Source organism: Apostichopus japonicus, chromosome 20, assembly GCF_037975245.1.
Source record: "Apostichopus japonicus isolate 1M-3 chromosome 20, ASM3797524v1, whole genome shotgun sequence".
NCBI classification, from domain to species: Eukaryota; Metazoa; Echinodermata; class Holothuroidea; order Aspidochirotida; family Stichopodidae; genus Apostichopus; species Apostichopus japonicus.
This window is the reverse complement of record NC_092580.1, coordinates 19,563,988-19,579,537: the sequence shown is the minus strand read 5'-3', so window position 1 is coordinate 19,579,537 and position 15,550 is coordinate 19,563,988. Positions and strand designations below refer to the sequence as shown.

At 36.8% G+C, this 15,550-nt stretch overlaps 1 protein-coding gene across 3 annotated transcripts in view; it reads right to left on the bottom strand.

The window, feature by feature from the left end:
• Positions 1–1,866: 1,866 nt before the first annotated feature.
• The window catches only part of LOC139961169 (glutamate receptor-interacting protein 2-like), a 50,738-nt gene continuing 37,054 nt past the window's right edge, over positions 1,867–15,550 (bottom strand). For all 3 annotated transcript variants that reach the window (XM_071960133.1, XM_071960132.1, XM_071960134.1), the window contains 9 exons: positions 14,680–14,866; positions 13,412–13,551; positions 12,160–12,237; positions 10,761–10,830; positions 9,604–9,749; positions 8,723–8,867; positions 7,997–8,183; positions 6,260–7,306; positions 1,867–5,873 (listed from right to left, as the gene is read on the bottom strand). In XM_071960133.1, coding sequence (XP_071816234.1) covers positions 5,664–5,873; positions 6,260–7,306; positions 7,997–8,183; positions 8,723–8,867; positions 9,604–9,749; positions 10,761–10,830; positions 12,160–12,237; positions 13,412–13,551; positions 14,680–14,866 — 2,210 coding nt within the window. In that variant the 3' untranslated portion in view covers positions 1,867–5,663. The remainder of the gene's footprint in view (positions 5,874–6,259; positions 7,307–7,996; positions 8,184–8,722; positions 8,868–9,603; positions 9,750–10,760; positions 10,831–12,159; positions 12,238–13,411; positions 13,552–14,679; positions 14,867–15,550) is intronic.

Genomic DNA, 15,550 nt, shown 5'->3' with positions numbered 1-15,550 from the left:
GAAAGAACATTCACAGAACATTAGAATTCTTGTGCTCATCAAAGAAAAGCCACAAATAAAGAATCAGCTTGCCAACTGTTTGCTGTGTGAGACTTCATATTTACATCAAAGGTAATCCTACTTTGCCCTCTATTGACCTTGAGACTTTCCAACATGACGCATACCTCTTGCATCTATCACAGACCAACTTTCACTGAAAACAAACTCTATAAAAGATAGCATTTTCTGAGCTATGGTATTCAAGAAATTCACAGACTGAACTCTAATAAACACAAATGACCTTTAACCTCCACCAAAAGCAATAGGGTTTTATTGTGCTTATTAAAGTGAGATGTCACAAGTCTCTGGAAAACTTTTACCTTCCAGAGATATCATATTTACCAGGTATTCCTACTTTGACCTCTTTTGACCTTTGTTGAATTGTTTGAACTTTTCCAAATGCTGTAGACAATTTGTTTGCATTTTTGCATGTCATGAGGCAACCTATCATTGACAGAAAAAAAACTTTATTTACTGATACAGTTCATGTGATACAGAACGTGCAAGATTTTTACATTTTGATGGCTGAGGACATCAGTTGATCGTACATCATCATCATCACCCAACAAAATGTTTAATGTCATGTATGAGATCTTATCTTAAGATATACAAAGCTCATGTCACACAAACACACGTTTGTATTACATTCAGACCGAGGACCCCATTGTATTTTCCATTGTTCAAATCCACGTACCCTAACCTTAACAATACCCCATACAATAAAATTCTTCCGAGGACGTGGTGATTCTTTAGAAATCACAACCGAGGACCTGAAATTCTTTTGTTCAAGTCCTCGGTCAGATAGAAATACAAACGCACACATACACACACTGACTTGACTGCACAGGTTCTACTCACCTGTTTAATCCAAGTAACCATAATTATAAGATACTATTTGAAAGGTAACCTCAGTTCATGAAATAAAATATCTCCATAAAGAGGCCATCAGCATAATTCTGCTGGGTTAATTATAATTAAAGAGGCCAGTATTAGCATATTTTAGAAACCGCTTCATGAAAGACCTTGGCTTCTTCTCATTAGATTGTGAGCAAACATAGTAAATTCCGTGAACAGAATAGACCCACGGGGGAAACATAAATTAAGTCCAATAGCTTTAACAAAGTTGTATGGAACTTATTCAATCCCTCAGCAAGAGCTTTGAGTTCCAACTGACAAGATAATGATATTAAAATTGGCAGGATTTTGCATTCTAATGGTCTCCCTCAAGACTCTTCTTGACTTGCGTGACATCTCCCGAAGAGATACATGTCAAAGAGGAACATGTAAACCGATGCGCTTCGACAGTTAATGGGATGGTGTTACACTTCCCAAGATGTTTAAAACCTAACATCAGGGATGAAATCGAGAAAACACTCTAGCATCATTTGGCATCAATTTGAATATAATAATTTGCTCCATTGGGGGTCCTGTAAAGGGTGGTAATTAATTCCAAAATACAAGTTATTCATGGTGTGTGACAGGTTCACAAGTAAGTTGTCTGAAAGGAGAAAGTGGTTTCCAGAATTATATGAGGCTATGGGCTAATGGCAATCAAAAAACAAGTTTTTATTTATTAATTTACTAGTACTTTATACTAGGCATTGTGGGACACAAGATATTTTTGTACAAAAATTTGCATATTGATGTAAGAAAATATCTTGGAAGTTCAATAATATACTTTTGCAATTGGAGAACTAAACAATATTCAATAAACTTAACTTAACATACACCTACACAAGTTTATGTAACCATTATTAATTATGCAGAATTAAAACATTGGAAAATGACATAGAATGAGAGAGAGAGAAAAGAAGAGAAAACCAGCTCATTTTTTCTTGAAATATAAATAATGTATTTATTGCTTCAGTGTAGACTGTTAACGCTCTACCAGTCTTTGGATATTCCAGCGAAACATGTAAACAACTAATAAACATGCAAAAATAAATAATTGAATGATGTTGTTGATAAAGCTCTACTAATTACATAAATAGTTCATTTCTAATCCCCTTTTAACAAGGATAGAAATGTTAACGAAACAAAAAAACAATGCAAATCTCGTCAATTCTTGTTAACCTTACATTGTTAACCTTAGAAACAAATAAAACTTAAAAGAAAATTCCACACGTTTTTGATTTTATAATATTATTCATATTTGGTTAAATAAGTATGCTCTCCTCTTCAAGTCTTGCACAGAGGTGGTGGGTATCGATCACTGTGAGGACAAATGTCTCTTTTGTTTCTAACCTACGAATCAACAACACTACTGTCCCGTATATAAATTGTTACTCTCCGCCACGTCATATAGACAGGACGCTACACACTGCATCTGAAAGTAAAATTGTAGTAGCACCAGTTAAACAGCTTATCTCATATCTCCTTAGGTTCCTGAACAAAGTTAACATGCATTATGCAAATTCAAACAGACCTACCTCACTGAAAGATGGTTTAGGCAAGTTTTTCTGAATCAAAGCACAGAAGAGAAGCCAGAACAGATTCTGTCATTTCGTCCAATAGTTAAAAGACAAAACCTAAGTCCGTAGGAATCTGTGGGTGATGGGCCTGCGGGAAGCAGGACTTCTGGTTCAGTATGAATAAGAAAATTGTTTACATCATGTCAAGTCACTTCTTGGATGCCCAGCCAAAGTTGGTGGGGGGGGGGGGTGGGGGAGGGAGATACAAACCCCTAGTCCCATAATCCAGCACATCACATGCTGAATGCAGTCTTAGTGTATACAGACAAATAGTTAATATTAAAAGAAAAAAGAAAAAAAAGTAATATCATATTATTTGGTTACTGAAATCTCCAGACCTGATCTGAATGTTGTGACTAAAAACACAAACTGAAGCTTTTGGGTGAAAAGTGAGATGAAAATGAGCAAATTTCTTCCCACTTGTCATGGAAATATTAGTAAACAATGACATATATAAACAACCATCCTCTCTCACTGGCTGGCTAACTGGCATAATTACAGTGATTTGTGACAGGTTTTTTACATGCATAGGTAAATATTGTGCTCAAAATAGGATCCCTTAACAAAGGGTCTTATTAAAATTGTAACGTTGTCATATCAATGCCCGTTGATACTGAAAAAATGAAAAACATGTGGTAAAATAGAGGGTTGTATATAATGCAGCATATATGACAGCCATTTTATGAATGACTAGATTATAGTTGTTTATTGTTGTAAACAATAATTGATACTTTTTCCTAACTTTTACAATTACAAAACATGATCCAAAATGTAACAAACTTGATTTCAAATTCCTCAAATTCACATCAGAATCAAACAAAGCCACATGTTGCGCCTTATTTGGGCAACATTTCATTTTTACCAAGTACCAGCCACACATACCAGTTCTATTGCATTTATATTTTGTTTTGCATTTAAAACCCTGAGGAAAACTTATATGCAAATTTCATTACAGTGGGTAGAGAACATCGCAATGCCTTTCCAAGAGAAATACTGAAAGATGTGGTTTGCTAGTTTAAGTGTAACATCAAATCCATTGAAAACCACATGGTTTATTTCATTAAACCATAACTTCCAACTGAAACCATGGTTGCAGCTCTTACTGTGACCAACTAAACAACCTTGCATCCAGCCAAAAATGTTAGGCAATTAAAATGATGGCTTGCAGCTTCTTACTGATGGGAAGTAAGTTTAGATGAAATCTAGTTTAGGTGATACCGATCAAATAAATGCAGCTGCCAGGGGTGGACCGGCCCACCAGATTACCGGCTCCGAACCCTGCCCACAAACCGGGTCCGAAGAGCCAAACTGCTAACAGGGTTGATTTTCTATTGGTCATGAAATATGCTAGTTTCATTTCTGGTGCCAATTGGGCTTCTTGTTTCGAGACCATAGTTGCCAAAGTTTACCCCTAGCCAGGTCCTTAAGACCACAACAAAATCATGCATACAACAGTAGGTAACAATACAACCCCATCACCTATTCCCCCCCCCCAAACCCCCACACCTTGAAAGAAAGAAAACAAATTCCAATCGATCAACCTTCTTTAAAGTAATAAATAACTCTTATTCCTCAATATCTCTCTCTCTCTTAACCTTTGACAAAGTGCATAAAACTCTTTGTCATGTAAGAAAATGTATCCTGCATGTTAACAGGCTTATAATAAAAACTAATTTCCTAAATTTGCATAGATAGAAAAAGTGAAGGCAGGATATGTATTTCATACAAAATATAAGGCCTGACATTGTGACAAAAAGACCCCCCCCCCCAAAAAAAAAAAATACTAAGTAAAAACAAACTATAAACAGAAAATTTAGGAAAACCATACATAATTGCAAAAGGAAAGAAGCATTGAAATATCTTGGCACTGTACATGCACATACTAGTTAATACCTATGTTTGTATCATCAGGTTTACTATGTGTGTTTTAATGTCCATGGTTACATAATAAGTTAATAATGACTTGACAACAATGTACACTATGTACAAAACACAAAGAAGAAGGAAAGAAAGAAGCATGCAATACAAAAAAATACAGTATTTCAAATACCTGTAGTTATTATTTTACACTTACGAAAAAAATGATGACTTGTTTAATACCAAGCCCCCCCCACCCCCCCCCCCATTCAGATCTGTGCAATAATATGAACACTTTTGAAAAGTGATGACAGTCTAGACTTGGACACGTTCTTTGTCATTAATACAAAAGTAAACCATGGATCTTGTTTTTAATTGTTATTTAATTGTAATTTATTCATTTTTGTACGATTTGTGTTTTACATCTGTAGAATACAAAAAGTTTTTTTTATAGCATAATTGAAAGAAATGAGGAACTCTTTGAGTGGAACATCTAATTGGTAGATGATGGACTGAACTGGTAAAAGGCAATTTTATTGGCTCAAATCTCTTTCCTTTGTAGCACAGAGTATCAAATATGATAGGGACACCTGGCTATTACCGACAGAGGGCGTGCCGAAAAGTTCCTTGCAGTGTTAAATCATTTGGAAGATGAAAATCCATGGTTACTCCACAACTAATGAAATATCCAGGATTCTTTCTGTCCATTCTGACTACACTCCTTAATGTTTGAGATTCAGTTCTAACAGAGATTGAGAAATATATTTACAGAGTTTATCCATCATGTGACGACTATGCAGCGATTATTCCTTTACAAAACATGAACTTTTCTTAAACTAATTGATAAACTTTTAGCACCATGCAGTCACTTAAATTAATTTCACTTAAACTTTGAACTATCCTCAGAACCTCAGTGATGATGATCGGAACGGCTCCTGAACATTTTTGATACCAACACAGAGTATCCATTCATTTGAGTTGTCTACCATTAAAAGATTAATAGCACTTTCTTAACATTATATATCACCAAACTGGACTATTTTACCTATTAAAGTCTCCAAAGAATTTAACACACGCAGTCCAATGAACTTGACTTTGACGATGAACATGAGTTTTTTTTAGCAAATTTTGTGGTGTGCAAACAGGTGAGACTTTCCTAGATAAAACATAACCATTGGCAAACAGCGAAATAATGACAGCTTTTATAACAAATCCATAAAGAGAATTTTTTATTCTATTTCGACAATTAGATTTGTTGTAAAAATATTAAAACGTGAAAGGAGTAAAACCTTTCATTCACATGCTGACTTGAGAGCTGTCATTGCTATCTTGGTGCCCATTCTCTGATGGTCTGGATGGGCTAGCACCCAACCCATCTGACGGCGGTCCCAACTTCAACTGAGCGATGGGGTTGCGGCTGAGGACTAGATCCAGCTTGTTGCCAGAGGCAGCGATTAACGGTACCACCATACAACAGTCAAAGTTTCTGGTTCTTGTTTGATTAACCTGAAGATCAAATTGAAATTAAATGAAAATATATTTGAGAATAAAAGGGGGGCAAAGTGGGGGTGCATGAAGAGAAGTCAATCATCCATTTTAGAATGTGTTGCAGCCCTTCAGTGACAGAACCATACCTTTATTAGTACACAGAAATCTGTAACACAATCGCCTCATCTCCTCCGCTTTGCAAATTCCCACCCAAACCTTCCACTTCTCCAACTAATGGAAAACTGATTAATCCCTTTCTTACATGATGATGTGTGGCTTACAGTATATCTGCATATATATGTTGATATTCAACAATGTTTCAAGAAACATAAAATCATTTTTTTGAAGAAACTTTTGTCCTAATCGACGTGTTATTTGAACTGCAAAGTAGCTACAGTCTTTACCTGCAGGACTCGGTCAAACGGACGGACACTGCCCTGCTTGGCGGCTGGTCCGCCAGGTCTGATGGTATTCACGAACACTCCTTTCTCTGTGATACCGTCGGACACGCTGAAGCCAAAGTCCTCCACGTCGCTGTCCTTGTAGAGGGCGACCCGGAGTAGCTCTACGGGGGCCGGCGCTCCATCGCTGTCACTTAGCTGCTTGCCCTCCTCAAAGCTTTGCATGGATATTGAATCCATCCTGCTGGTCAAGCTTTCAAACCCTACAGCTGGTGGAGTGGATATATCCCTAGATTCGGGATCCGAATAGCTGGGTTTACCGTGATCGTCTAGCACTGGGGGTGGGGTGGTGGCTTTGGAACCAGGCAAAGATCTGTCCCTGCGGTCCACCGACCGGTCTCTTCGCTTGACGTACCGACCGAAGCTACCGTTGGTCGGTATGTCGTGACTGGAACTGCCACCGTTCAAGTTCATGCTGCCTTGGTTTACAGACAAACCATTGGCACCTGCCATAGGGTAATTGTTATACCCATTGTCCTGAAAATATTCCACTGGTCTATCCATCCGATCATCTGGTGGCAGCCTACCATTCCTCCTCGACGGGGGTGGGTAGCTATCGTCGTACTCTCTGTAACCGTCCGTCTGGCGATACTGATCCCGGTAATCGACCGACAGCATGGGATGGTCCATCTCCTCGTCACTCATATCGTAAGGGGAACCCGAATACGACGGCCGACGTGAATGTCGCCCCCTATTGCTCCTCCTGGAGGGAGACACGCTCGCATGTCTCCGACTCTGTCTGCTACGTGAGGGCGACATGCTGCTGGCCCTGGATCGAGATCTGGCCGTGGCGGGGGATATCGACCTGGAATGGTGGGTGTAATGACTCTGGTAGCCAGTGTCTAGACCGGATTCCTCCCAGTTGTCATATCTGATCCTATCGTCGGGGATGATGGGGGTGCCGGGCTGATCCGTACTGTAGCTCCTGAACATCGAAGGCAGGGTCCCAGAACGTGCTGGGCTCATAGCTCTCGATCGACGCCCCTCTCGCTGCATGGGATAAAAGAGAGATGAATGATGATCGGTGAGCTAGTTTGACAGTAGCATACAATATAAGATACAACATCCACAATTAGGTATTAAATTGGAAGTATTTCATGGACCTGCAGCAATGATTAGATGTGTTATAGAGTTAAGTGCCAAAGACATATACTTCAGAAAGAAGTTTCGAAAAATCATCCAAATATATTGAACGTAAGACACAAGGTAAGTACGTAAGACACAAGGTAAACAAATCTGTTTCCTTTCTCAGATCCATGAATATGCAATGATAAGGTTATCCAGATCATATTAACCGTAAAAGTAAATAAATGATCAATAATAAATCTTGTTAAAATTACCCAGTAAGATTATCTTTAAACACGTTTCAAACAGAAACTATATTACTAGTTTTAATTGTGACAAGATGTTTTCATCTTGAGACAATACATTTCAAAGTTTTCAAGAGTAACTCTTTGTCCTAAACCTACCAGACTTTTCATAGCCCTGTATTCTGTGCATCTGATTTGCATATATAAATCAGGGCTAAGATGACACTTTAACTCTCAAGGCTAAAAACCAGCTTATAGAAACAATATAAAAGCAAAACTCTGATGAGCAATGTTAAAATATATTATGAAAAGCAACTGGATGCATTAAGTTAAAGGTAAACTGTTAACATCAGGAAGGCCTATCCCTTACCTCGTGTCTTTCTGTCAGGCCGAGCTCGTTCAAGGAACCTCTTCTTGGTCTCTCCTGTTTGCTGACCTTGAGTATTACAACATCTCCAGCATTCTGCAGCAGCCTAATGGCCTCTGAGAGAGTCTTACCTCTCAAAGATACAGAATTGATGGCAAGAAGACGGTCTCCTAAGTGAATAGCACCGGTTCTGAAGAGGAAAAATAAAACAGCCTCTTGAATATTCATGATTTCCTGAGGGTGGAACTAAACTGCTTCTGGAAGTATTGCTTTATATCTATATTTATTCTATTTTGCATATTCATATTCATATAATATTCATATTCCAGAAGATTTATTTCATGGGTTTTTTCTACGGAGAGCTTCCTCTCCAACAAGACAAAAATTTTATAAAGTAACTGTCAAAACCCCTTATCAATCAACAACAAAAATCATCATAAAAATCATCAATCAAAAATTGAAATATTCAAAAAACCAAAATATCATCAATAAAAAAAAATCATCATAAATAAAAATTCCATTACCTGATGGAAAATTCAGGTGATATGACTCTTACAGGTTTTAATCATAATAAGAGCAACATATCTTCAGGAACAGCTAAAACAACATCATTTCTATTCAGTTCAATAAACAAACTTCCTGTCATTTAACTTGCGATTGAACGTATGGATCTAGTTGTGTTTATGAGACACACAGCGGATCTCTGCAAACACACAAGAAAGTACATACCTCTCTGCTAAGCCTCCTTCTGTCAACCCCGATATCACGACAGGGTCAAAGCGTTCCTCTGTCCCTGATATCGTGATCCCTAACGGACCACCGTGTCGTATAAGCTCCACAGAGTAAGAGATTGCACCACTGACTGAAGGCTCATCTGCAAATGATACCAGTTGAAGAAGAAAACTGTCAGATTTAGTACAATCAATCCAAGGAATGGAGGAGCCAGGGATACAGGGGTGGCATGTTCCACTGCCTCTCAAATTCTGCCCCAACCCCCTCCCATCCCCCCCTCCCTGCCATTCCCTAGGCTCAATGCCTTCCCTGGCCAATTCAAGTACAGAAAAAAACTATTAACTTGCCATATGACCTTTGTGTCAAAGGTGATTGTTGCAACTGAATGGAAACATTCTCGTTCTTTCATAATGTAAAAGAAATCAAGTTAAATAAAAACTTGCTCCAATAATGGACTGGAGGCAAAGAATGTTCAATTGAAGTGATTATTCTGAGGAGCTTTAATTCTGTATTCAAATACCTCTTTCAAAAGCCTTGTCTTTTTTTATTCACTACAACAGACTCACAATAAGGAAGCTTTAGCTTTCAGACAAAAGCACACAATTTTCCTTCTCTAGGCGTATGATCAATCTATGGATCAGCTTTTCACATGGAGCCTCATCTCAGTATTGTTGTAAACTTCATTGGAGTGTCAATACATTGAATGATTCCTCCACATTAATTAATGACTCATTTGCTTCCTTCATTGATTCATGCTTTTAATCTTAGAAACGAGGACTAGCATGGACTGACTGTGGTTTCTCTATCTGATCATACTTCACACAACTTCATACACTGAACAACTAAGGGATCTCCAAGGAGCATTTTGATCTTCTCACCTGAATAAGCCTCATCTTTCTTGACCCTTAGTTTGACCACATCATCGGCCTGTCTCAAGAGATGAAGAGCCTCGTCTACTGTGAATGTATCCACGTGAATGTCATCTATAGCGAGTAACCGATCTCCTGGTTCCATTGTACCAGATCTAAACAACGACGGAAACAAATTAATAAAATTAATAATCAGCAGTTTTTTGTACGACGCTTAAGGGATCAGAAATGTGGGAGAAACCCGCAAGGGCTTATGGATTACAACTTTTTAATTTCACTCAAGTTTGGAATCTTTCCAATTTCCAATGAAAAGTCATTTTAGGTGGGAAAACCATAGATTTCTCTTGGAAAAAAAACCCACCTTACTGTGACCCAGCTGGGTATCGAACCCGGAACCTCCCGATTGCTAAGCCTCATTGCTTCAAATACTACCGCCTTTATCCATTCGGCCGCAGCAAGGATCATAAAAAGTAACAGTCTTCAATAATTACAAAACTCATCAACAAAATGTATGATTTAGTGATTTAGGAGTAGTCCATACCCTAAATAAAATGATATTGTCACTGTTGTATCTAAACTTTCTTATGGGACAATGATCACTGCTGCAATTTCACTATAAACCTATCAACAGAATCTTATCCATATACTACAGATTTGCATCTGGACATACAAATTGACAAAACCATTAAGCTGAAATAAAAAGTCAAAAGTATGAATGTGGTTGATAAAATAACTTCACCCATTTCATGATTATATGAAATTTCATAATCTTGCCCTGTTGATTCATTCATGTCAAACAAGCTAGACCTAAGACACTTTACTAACAGAAATAACTTCACCAAAAGGAGTGATCAATTAAAACAAAACAAAATCAAGATTATTAAGTCATTCACAACTTTGTAAAAAACAATTTTTTTTTTATTATAAAAATGATGAATGCATTATTTAGTCAGTAATTGCTGTACTCTTGTTTATTAAGACAATACTAACAAGAAATTCAAGGCCAAAAGTATTCAGTTACTATTCAACTAATAAAGTTTTAAAGGATGAAAACTTACAACCCTTGTTTGTCAACATATCTTAGTAACTTTGGGTCTATCTTTTTCTGTTTAAGTTTTCTACCTAACTAGGACTAAGTTGCATAAAGATAACTGAAAACTTCTTACCTATGGGCAATGCTTCCTTTCTTAACTTGAGAAATCACCAGACCCTCTCCTAAGGTCCGACCTCTTGCAGCTGTAAGTAGAAACCAAGGTGTTATCATTATTATTCTGTTAACTACTGTCTTAAGTTCTTTGGACTAATTTTGATTTTGAATTAATGAATTGCTAATGAACAGAACATCATAAACATCATAAATGTGCCCCCCCCCACTTTTTTCCAAAAGAGCAAATGTGCCCTACTGGCAAATAAAATGTGCCCCTTTGAAGAAAAACTGTCTTTTGGAAATCTTAAGCCTTTTAATAATTTTTTTGAATGATTTATTTTTAGTCTGTACATGCTATTTCTAAAATGGCACTCACATCATTTTGTAGCACAGTTAACAATAAAACAATCTCAAAAAATAGTATTGATAGCACACTAACACATCATATATATTTAAGTGATATGGCTGGTGTGTATCGGTTTATAGCATAACGAGTGGTGGTTGTGGAATGAGAAAGTGCCCCTCTGATGTTGTGCCCCCCCCACTTTTTGGAAGCTTCCAACCCCCCTGATCATAAATATTTAGTAGCAAAGAAGATTTAACATATATTTAAGCAATAACTTCAGGAATCAGCTCAAATGTTTTACTGCTGTTAAATTTGCAACCAGATAATTCCACTGACGATGAAAACAGTAGATTTTGATAATATTATGTAGTTAAAATGTCTTCAAATGTTACAATATGTTGTGTTTGATACAGAATTGGTAACCTCCTATAACAAAAGTCCATGTACCTGGAGCTTTGGTTAGTACCATTATGTTGATAGGGGAACAAAGCTTTAAATACAAAAAAGTGGAAATATATCTAACGAAAATAACTGCTTGTACAGCAGAAGATGTAAAAGAAACACACATATTTTTTATTTCTTCTGAAGTAAAGTACTCATCTGACGACTGAAAAATGTACAGGTAGGACCCTTGCAATGTCATCTGCGAATTTTTCAGGTCACACATCCGGAGTCTATGCATGCTAAGTTCTTCAATACCTCCCTCATTACCTTTGGGATAAATGTCTTACACTGTAGTTTAGATTTTTCATTGTCAGGCATATTTCTGTAATTATCATAATTTCTATTATTGACTGCTTCACGATTATTACTAATTAGCATCTTTAAGAACGAAAACTTTAACAGATCTGATTTAAACTATTTTAATATATCATATCAAGAAAAATTTTCATTCTTAAATGAACAATTAATTAGCTTAAGCAGAATGGACAGTCTGAGGTGACAAAGGCAAATACCAGGTGTACATACTAACGTGTCAAGGTCACAATTTTAACAGACAGGTTCGATATTAAATTCAACATCATATAAACAAATCTTAAAAATCATGAGCCATTGTTCACAGAAAACTCACAGCTTAAAGTTAACCCCAATCCAGCATCTCCAACAGGTAACTTCACGTTAAAAGTTCCACTGCTTGGCACGACTGTTTCTATTGAAAGTAGAAAGTACAGAACGAAAAGAACTCAACATTTATCGTTGAAGAGAAGAGGATAATAACATTGTATTTATTCTTCACTCAGCTGAGAATCAACAATTTGTGAATGGGAAAGGGCAAGTGACCTGTAACATAGAATTTGGAACGACAGGAAATTAATTTTAATGTTTTCGGATGCTCACTCTTGGACTAGTTTTATCTATTTGGGGAAACATGGCAGATCAGTCTAGGTTGTGGATTGCTCCAATAGTCTCATGGATTTTATGGACCTCAGCTCAGTTAAGCACCTTACATAATCATCAAATTAGACTATTTTGTAAAAAACTTCCAGACTGATAAATAACTTCTAGACATGATTTTCAACAAAGTACATTTCATTCTGTGAATAGGTATCTTCATATTCTCATTTGTGTAATGCTATATAGTTTTCCAAATGTGTGCACCTTGTGTGATAAATCAACTAAATGAAATGAAAAGAACGCTTTCTTTAATTTTTTATCCATGAAACATAGAACTCACATAGAAACATAGAACTCACAACAAGCTGATCCATGAGGAACAACACCTTTGAAATAGTTTAAGAAACTTTCTTTTTAGTAGTGGGATTGCTCTGTGATTCTTAACAATACAGTATTAAAAGTGTTATTAAAAGTGTTATATATATATCAATCTCAGTTGAAAACTTTCCATAGTCTTCATAATTTACCATCCTTGAAATAACCTTTCACAAAGTTTCAAATTGATATCTAGAAAAGAATTCCCATGCTGTGGTAAGGTATGTTCTTGACCTCATGAGAAATTAACAGCATGGTATGCCATGAGGACGATGCTGTGGACATTTCAAGAACAATTTTGTCTCCTATGAAAATGGGTACCCCTGCCCCATACCCCCCCCCCCCAAAGGAAAAGATCTGTCTATCACATGAAACAAGAACCCTTGTCACCTTATTGGTGCTTCTCTTCTATCTCCAGACATATTTCTGTATTTTAGATATCTTATACAAGTAAATGTACAACAGAGAGCCGACTGGTTGACTATACCCGGGTTACACCCAGAGATCACCATTAGAATCCCATTACAGCCATCAATGTCTTTGCTCTTATCCATTAAATATTTTTATGAGTTTTTCCCCCCAAAAAGTGTAATAAAACAGAAATGGCTATTTACCAGCGATGTCAAATTCAACATCTAGCACACACTGCTGACCGCTCTCTCTGAGAAGATGACTGGCTTCATCCGAGGTCATCTCTTCCGTGTAACGACCGTTAATGGCAAGGATACGGTCTCCAGGTTGAAGCACACCACATCTAGATAAAGGGTGTAAAGTAAAGGACACGGAACATAGGTTAAATTTAACAGAGACTGAGGGTTTAAAAGAATAACCAAGAAGTTAAATTAGTTTTTGACCTGCAAATAAGGAATATCCAGTATTTGCATTAAATTCCTAAATGACGTTTCTTCATTTGAAATTATATACAGTTTGAACTTGTGCAGTGAATTTGTAGAACACAGGACAGTGTGAGCTCAACAGTATTATAGTTTTATTAGTATAGCTGCATTATCACCTAAACATGATAAATTATAGCAAATTACATTCATGATTCATTAATGTAAGATTTACAAATGCTGGTCTGATGGAACAAGAAATCATAAGTACGGGCTAAAATTGTTTTTTTTTTTTTTTTAAATGAAGATTGATAAAAGGAATTTGCTGGGCTAACTGGTTTTCAAAAACACACATACAGCTAGTTCTCCTTTGCAACACCTGAAATATTCTTGAACTTAGCAACATTCTACACATACGAAGTATCTGTCTAAATTACATTTCAATTCCACAGAGTCTGTCAGTGGAGATTCTGTCTTTGATTATATTCATGTCACATCAAATTTGATACCCTCAAGGATCTACTTGAATTTTAAATGATTTACTCCCGTTCATCAGTTATTTGGAGAACTTGTAGTTTGTCGGTAAAACTGTCACTTGTTTCACCCATGATAAACCTTTAGATCACAAGTGAGCAAATTTCGTGCATCTCATGAGATGGCTGTCAAACCCTACCTACCATTGAGGCCCTAGGACCTTACCCCATAGTAAGATAAGACATGTATGCAATATGAATGATCTGAAATAAATGTTTTTAAATGTTTGAAGTAAGCCCCTACTTTAGAAGGATATTCCAATTTAACAGGTGGACAACATTAGGAACTTTCTGGTCTTTTATTTCCCATATAATGTCATGTATCCATTTTGTACAGGAACAGATACATCCTAAAGGGTTGCCTCACATGGATTGGGTTTCAAAATTTCACAACAGCCCAGCAGACCCATTTTGTGCCAGCCCCTGATGTTGGTCATATGCAGTTCCAACACTAGTTTCTATGCCCAGATGGTCTCATACCAAAGTAACTCAAAAAGTCAAATTGCTTTTAAATACCTGTCTGCTTTTCCTGATGGTTCAATGTTGGCTATTACAGCTGGTGAACCTATTGCTTCAGTGGCAAAAATACTGTTCTGTAACATTATCCCAAAATCGCCCATTCTGGAGTAGAGTACAACCTGCATGGAGGCTATGTGGGAGAGCTGAGCTGCGTTCAGACCATTGATAGTCGAGGCTAAAGACACTGTGATAGATTGAAATCAGATTTATAGAACAAATGAGAAAACTGGTTCAATCCATTGGTTTTAGGAGAGCTGAGCAGCATTCAGACCGTTAATAGTCGAGGCTAAAGACACTGTGACAGATTGAAATCAGATTTATAGAACAAATGAGAAAACTGGTTAAATCCAATGGTTTCTGGAAACATTTGTATACTGCAAGATAACAGCTTAAGTTGTACGTATAGATTAACTTTGTATTGTTATTTCCAATCTTCAAGACTTCTGTCAATTCAAACCTCTCTTATATTATGCACTGTCACAATTTTCTTTCTACATAAAATGTTTATGAAACCTATTTTTCATTTTTAATTGCCGAATAGAAAAGCAGAAAATGGTGTACTTATATTTAAATTAAACTTACACTTCTCAAACATTCTCACATCATATGTACATGTATCAAACGTACACATAAATATCCCAGATTCCAGAGAAAGACAAACGATGCAATTTAAAAAAAAATTACAATAAGCAAGAGCTTTGCAAAAACTTGATGCAAAATAAGAACCAAATAGTATATGTGGACTTTGACAAACACTTTAATGAAATGCTTTCAAATGACAGCCAGTAGGGACAATTTCCTAATGCTACTACCACTCCATACTATCATCCCACTCCATGCTTCAAAGCACTCATACTGACAGTAACAA